At 69.6% G+C, this 6470-nt stretch overlaps 2 protein-coding genes across 2 annotated transcripts in view; one reads left to right on the forward strand and one right to left on the reverse strand.

Annotated features, from left to right (window-relative positions):
• Positions 1–99: 99 nt before the first annotated feature.
• H696_00711 (hypothetical protein) lies at positions 100–4435 on the forward strand (the record flags this gene model as incomplete). The annotated part of the gene is made up of 3 exons (XM_009494594.1): positions 100–105; positions 129–382; positions 514–4435. The coding sequence occupies 3 exons, from the start codon at positions 100–102 to the stop codon at positions 4433–4435; spliced, it is 4182 nt and encodes a 1393-aa protein (XP_009492869.1).
• A 609-nt stretch (positions 4436–5044) lies between these two features.
• The window catches only part of H696_00712 (hypothetical protein), a 1737-nt gene continuing 311 nt past the window's right edge, over positions 5045–6470 (reverse strand). The window contains exons 2-5 of the mRNA XM_009494595.1: positions 6260–6441; positions 6040–6178; positions 5696–5834; positions 5045–5559 (exon numbers count right to left, since the gene is read on the reverse strand). Of these exons, the coding sequence (XP_009492870.1) occupies positions 5111–5559; positions 5696–5834; positions 6040–6178; positions 6260–6441 (909 nt within the window). The 3' untranslated portion in view covers positions 5045–5110. The remainder of the gene's footprint in view (positions 5560–5695; positions 5835–6039; positions 6179–6259; positions 6442–6470) is intronic.

Genomic DNA, 6470 nt, shown 5'->3' on the forward strand with positions numbered 1-6470 from the left:
TGCTGTCATTCCCTCCCTCAACCGCCCTCTGACCATCCCCTTTCCTTCGTGCCACCCTCCCTTCCTGGCCATTTCTGCATTCCCCCCCCCCCCCCTGCCATGGTAGTCGCGTTGGATTTGGCTCAAAGGGCGGCACGCCGACCTCTAATCTGTGGGTCGGCTCCGTCTATGAGACGGTCTCCTATGAGCTGCTCCGGTCGGTCTTCTCGCAATATGGCCAAGTGTTGGATTCGAATATCCTACGCAGCTCCACATGTGCTTTTGTGCGCATGGGCAGCATTGCCGAGGCTACTCGGGCCATGGAGGCCCTGCGCGGACGTAGCCTGGACGGCAACCCAAGCCACATCATGCGCATCGAGTATGCGGATTCCAAGTCCAGCCGGTGCGCCCCCTCTCTCTTTTTCTCTCTCCCTCCCTCCCTCGCTCCCTCCCTCCCTCCTCACCGCCATGTGTACATCATGCATCTCCATGTGCTTCTGGTCTGCTTTCTTCTCCCCGGCTTCCCGCACTCAGGGAGGATGACGCCTTGGCTCGGGCGGCGACCGGCAGCTCGCCCGGCAGCCCTGGGCTGACAACCGGCCCTTCGCCACTCACCTCCTCGGCCTCCTCGTCATCCTTGCTGACGCCTACCGCCTCGCCGGCCCTGGGATCGGCCTTGGGTGGTCCGCCCGGCAGCGGCACAGCCGCCTCGGCTGCCCCGCTGCTCTCCGGCGGCGGGCAATCGCCCTTCTCGGGAGACGTTTCCCCCGGTGGCGGTAGTGGCGGCGTCCCTCCGGTGGTGTCGCTGGACTTGCGCTTCCACCCGGACAGCAGCCACGGCGGTGGGGACCCTTCCTCCTCACCTGGGCTGGCTGATGCGGATATCGACTCGGATGTCGGGCGCTTGGCACATGGCGGCCCGGGCATGGCGCCCCAAGCCCAGGGGGCCGGGGCACATCATTCGCTCCAGCCGGCCATCGGTCATGGATTGCACCACCACCATGGGCACGGGGGGGGGCCCCACTCGCTGGGGGGCCATCCGGGCGGCGGACCTCCCGGGGTTCCACCCCCGCCCCCACCCCACCCGCTCCAGCATTTGGCCCATCAGCAACCGGCTCCGGGCATGGTGCCCTTCCACCATCTGCCGCTGGCCGGGCGGTACCCGGCACCGGGCGCCGCCGGGCCGATCCCCATGGTTCCGACTCCGCCTGGTGGGCCGCCTTACGGGCGCCTCGGAGCACACCTGGGTGCCCCGATGGCCGGGCACCTGGCCATGTCCCGCATGTACCCGCACGGGGTCTTCCCACGAATGCCCCCGGCCGGAGTGGGCCTGCCGCCCGGGCTCGGGGGCCCATACTTCCCCCCTGCCGGGACCGCTGATCCCTCCGGGGTGGGTCTGCCCCCTGGGATGGGTGGTCCGGCGGCAGCGGCGGCAGCGGCAGCGGCAGCAGCGGCGGCAGCGGCGGCAGCGGCGGCGGCCGCCGCCGCAAGCAAGGGGCCCAGCACATTGGCTCCCTCGCCCAGCGGGGGGCTGGCCCCGGCTGGCGGGTCATCCTCACCCCCGCCGCCACTCGGTGCCCGGGGGCTGTCCTCCTCCTCGTCCTCTTCCTCCTCCTCGTCCTCCTCCTCGTCCTCGTCCTCCTCCTCCTCGACCACCACCGCCCCCGCCAGCGGCAGTGCCCCTTCGTCCGCCTCCACCGGCCGGGGGTTCTCCTCGCTGAGTGCCATCTCCTGGACCAGTGGCGATCGCTCACGCTCGGCCTCGCCCGACTCCGGGAGCGGCGGTAGCGGCACCTGGCAGCGCGATCGCGAGGACACCCTCTCCGATCGATATGGCCGGACCAGCCGCTACGAGCGTTATGTCCAGCGGTCGACCTCGCGCGAACGCTCCGCCAGTCCCCCCTCCTCGGCATCTTCTTCCTCGTCTGCGCTCTCCGTGCCTTCGACGGCCGGATCCGGCCCCGGGGCTACCACCTCTGGCCGGTATGTGCCCTCGCGTAGCCGGTACGAGCGAAGCCCCTCGCCTGAGCCTGCCGAGCAGGAGGATATGCTTTCGCCGGCGTGGGATCCGGTGTCGCCAGGCGGAAGCAGCAACCCCGGCCTCGAGGGCGGGGTAGATGCCTTGGCGTGGGCCGGTCCGGGGGCCGCCTTCCCCGGTGCGGGGGCTGGGCTGCCAGTTCCTGGGCCCTTTGTCCCCGGGCCCGGGGCCGGGCACCTGGGTATTCTCCCGGGCGATCCGGGGCTTGTTGGTGGCTTGCCCGGCTTCCATGTTGATGCTTATGGCCCGGCGGCAGCAGCGGCGGCAGCCGTGGCGGCGGCACAGCACGCGGCAGCGGTGCAGCACGCGGCGGCAGCGGCAGCGGCAGCGGCAGCGGCCGCAGCAGCCGGCGGATCCGACCACCACCATGCGCTGGCGCACTTGCATCCGCACGGCCTCCCCCCGGGCGGGCACCCTCATGGAATGCCTCCAGCACATCTGCTGTCACACTTGCATCCGCATGGCCTGCCCCCGGGGCACCATCATCCCATGTCTCCGGGGCACCTGCTGGCCGGGCATCCGCTGACGCACGGTCTGCCGCCTGGGCTGCCCTTGACCCATGGCCTGCCGCCTGGGCATTCGCTGGTCATGGGCGGCCCGGCCGGACCTGTGCCAATCAGCCGCGACCCTACGGAGCCAGGGCCCCGGCGGGAGGACGCGCGGTCGCGTGAGCGCGATCGCACTGACCGCGATCGCGACCGGGCTGACCGCGATCGTGGCGACCGCGGGGACCGTGGAGATCGCGACCGCGGGGACCGGGACCGCGGCGGGGATCGTGGCGATCGCGACCGAGAGCGCGACCGGGACCGAGATCGTGACTTGCGCGACCGGGACCGGGATCGGGACCGTGACCGTGACCGGGAGCGTGGTACCTCGCGTCACGACCGTGACCGCGGGGACCGGGACCGGGACCGGGATCGGGACCGGGATCGCCTCGATCGGGATCGCCTCGATCGGGACCGGGATCGCGCTGATCGGGACCGCTTCGACCGGGACCGCTTCGACCGGGAGCGCGACCGCGGTGATCGTGGCGATCGCTATGACAGGGACCGCTTCGACCGGGACCGTGGCATTGCCACCACCGGGGGCAGGTACGACCGGCATGAGCGCTTCGACCGGGACCGCGACCGCATGGACCGGCCGCTTGCCGTGGACGCCAAAGGCCCCGAGCGCGAGCCCCTGCGGAGTGTCCTCGCACCGAGCCTCACCGCCGGGGTCCTCCCTCTGTCCAGGACGGACCGTGACCGTGACCGCGAGCGCGAGCGCGAGCGCGAGCGCGAACGCGAACGCGAGCGCGAGCGAGACCGGGATCGGGATCGGGATCCGCGCGAGCAGCAGGATCGGGATACTCCGACTGAGTCGCTGCCGGGATTGCCCCCGGTCGGTGGGCTCCCTGCCTCGGTGGCGGCGCCCGTCCCGTCGGAAGCCAGCCTGGACCAACTGCCAGAAGGGCTGCCGGCCATCAAACGCGAGGCGCCGTCTCACATGGCCCCGGCTGGCAGCCCGCCGGAGACCGCCTCCACCGGGGGGGTGGTCACGTCTGTGGCCCCGGCCCCGGCCCCGGCCCCGGCCCCGGCGGTGGTTGTTCCCTCGACCTTCTCCCTGTCCCTCTCGCTGTCCAAGGCGCCGGAGCCGGTGGCTGTGCCTCGGGCCCCGTTGGCGGCTCCTTCTCCGGCCGCCGGGCGCCGGCGCGGGCTCCTCTCTGGTGTCGATGTACAAATGGCCTCTTCACACTCGGTGCTTGGTCGGCCGCGACGCCGGTCGGCGACCGTCGCCACGGTCGATGCCCCTCCTCCCGATGCCATCCTCGAGGGCGTTCTCAGTCTGGCCTCCCTGGACTTGCCCATCCAGTGCCAGCTCCTGGCTGCCGGGGGCCTCTGCACCGATGATGTGCCGCTGGCCTCGGCCATCGAGCAGGATCTCGGTGGTGGTAGCGGTGGCTCGGCCGGGCGTCTGTGCATCCGCGAACGTTGCGACACCTCGGCCATCCATGACAACTTCAAAAACATGCTTCTGCATGACCCGGCTGTGTCGGTGTGGCTGGTGTCCCCGGCCGCCGGGGACGATGGCCGTGCGCCGACCCTCTTCCAGCGAAATCTGGTCCGGTACCTGGCCAGCCGGTCGTCGCTCGGGGTGGCCCGGCGCGGGCTGGCCGGCTCGCCGTCGGCCGCTGCCGCCGCTTCCTCCTCCTCCTCCTCCTCCTCTGGCCGCCCAGACGGCGACCTCCTGGCCCTCGGGGCGGTGTATTACTTCCTGCCCCCGCTGCGAGAGGAGCTGGGGCTCTTTGAGCACTTTGCCCCGGATCACAGCCTCCTGAAGCCGTGGCTGGCGGCAGACACGCCACCGCCGGCTGGCTTCCTGCCCAACTGCCTGCTGATGGTGGTGCAGCCCGTACGCGTGGAGCACTTCCGCGCTTGATGACCAATCCCCCCCCCCCCCCCCCCCCCCCCCCCCCCCCCCCCCCGGCCCCCCCCCCCCCCCTCATGCGCGCCACTGACCCCCCCCCCCCCCCCTTCGCCTGCGAGCCGGAGAGTGGCTGCTGCCTGTCCTTGTTTTTCTTCCCCCTGCTCTCTCCCCTCCTCTCGGGGTCTTTTCTTTTTGCCATCCTTCCTCCATTTGTCACTCCGCGCCTGGCCGTGCATGCTCTCCGTCTCTCCTTCTCTCATCTCCCTGTATGTCCTTGTAATTATGTGCGCCCCTGCAAGCGCGCGCCTTCTCCCTACTACGGGCAAGAGCCCCGACTACGCTGCCCCCCGCTGTGTATGTTTGTGTGTATGTCTGCATCCTCCAATACAGCCCCATTCCTTGTGTATCCCCCCCCCCCCCCTCGCGATGATCGCGCGTTCCCTCTCCCTCTCTTGCCCTTTCCCGACTCAGGTAGCACTGCGCCCGGAGAATGTTTCAAGATGGTGGCACTTTTGCCATCCCCTCTCAGGGGGCACAGTGGAGGAGGAGGAGGAGAAGGTTGGAGGAGGGACCCTCGCCTGAGAATATCGACCCCACAGCCGAAAGCGACCCTCATGCTTATGTGTGCATGTCTGTGTCTGTGTGTTGTGTATAGGGGGGTGCTCGAGGACACCGGGAGTACACCGGTCAGTTGGGATGGTGCGCGCTCGGGGCGCCGTGTCCGGACTGCGGCGGCGGGGCCGTCCCAGGGGGAGGGAGCCCGGCCCCGGTGCCCTGGCGGCGCCACTCCTCCGGCCGCCCGGCTGGTTGGTGGTACATGCCGCCCAGCATATGTGGCGGGGGGGGCGCCGCGGCCGCGCCCGCCGCGAAGACCGGGTGGAAGTTGCTTCCATAGATGAGCCCGGCCGGGGGGGCCCCGGCAGCAGCTTGTGAGAACCCGGCAGCCGCCTGGTGCAGTGCGCGCGCCGGCATGTAGTGCGCGGCCGCGCCACCGCGCAGGGCCGCCACCGGGGCGCCAAGGGCCGGATGAACCATGCCAGGGGCCGCGTGCGTCGGGACGCCAGGTCGCACCCGGGGGGCTGTCGTGGGTTCCCGGCGCCGGGGGGCCACCACACCACCAACAGGTGCGGTACTCCCTATGGCCAGGAGGACCGGTGTCGTGATTGTCAGGGTAAGTGTGGGCAGCGGCGGCACCGGAGCGGCCAAACGAACGAGGGAGTCGCGTGGGGACAAGGGAAAAAGAATGGCAGAAGGGCCGGAAGGGGGACGCACCACCACGGCGGGCTCCACGCCCGCTGCCACCGAGGCCGCTGCCACCGCCGAACCGATTCCGATTCTGCGCATCGCGACTCCGCGAGGCAGACCATCCCCCTCGGTTGATGTCGAAATCCTGGCGCATTTCATCGCGGATCTGAGCCAAGTCAGGTCGGGTGGTGACCGGAAAGGCAGGGGAGGGAGAGGAAGAGAGGGAAAGGAAGCGGCGGCCCTTGGTGAGTGTGTGTGTGTGTGTGTGTGGCGAAAAGCGCAGGCACGGATGGAGGTCGTTTTTTTTGATTGCAAAAGAAGGCCCCGGGAAGGAGCGAGGCCAAAAAGGACCCGAGCGTCCTCGGGCGTACCTGGCCACCGCTCCGCCCGCGACCATACTGTCGCCCATCGAGGAAGCCGCGGTCCCAGTCAACACGAATGGTTCGATCGTCCATCTTGGTGCCGCTCAGACAGAGGATAGCCCGCTCGGCGTCATTTCGGTGGCGGAACCTGGGCACAACGAGGGAAAGAGGTGAGTTAGGTGCGTGGGCGCTGGGAACGCGCGCGCGCGCCCGCGGAAAGCACACGCACTCAATGAAGCAGAAGCCGCAGGGGGTCAGCTCATTCCGGTCAAGGCCCATGATGATCCGGCGAATCTCGCCGGCCTGCGAGAAAAATTCATAGATCTGTTCCTCGGTGGTGAAGAAGGAGATATTCCCGACGTAGACGGTGGATGTCCGAGAGAGGGCCTTGATTTGATCCTCGGAAGACTCCTAGAGACATGACGCGGGGATGGGGGGGG

The sequence above is a fragment of the Fonticula alba genome (genome assembly GCF_000388065.1).
Source record: "Fonticula alba strain ATCC 38817 unplaced genomic scaffold supercont2.1, whole genome shotgun sequence".
NCBI lineage: Eukaryota > Rotosphaerida > Fonticulaceae > Fonticula > Fonticula alba.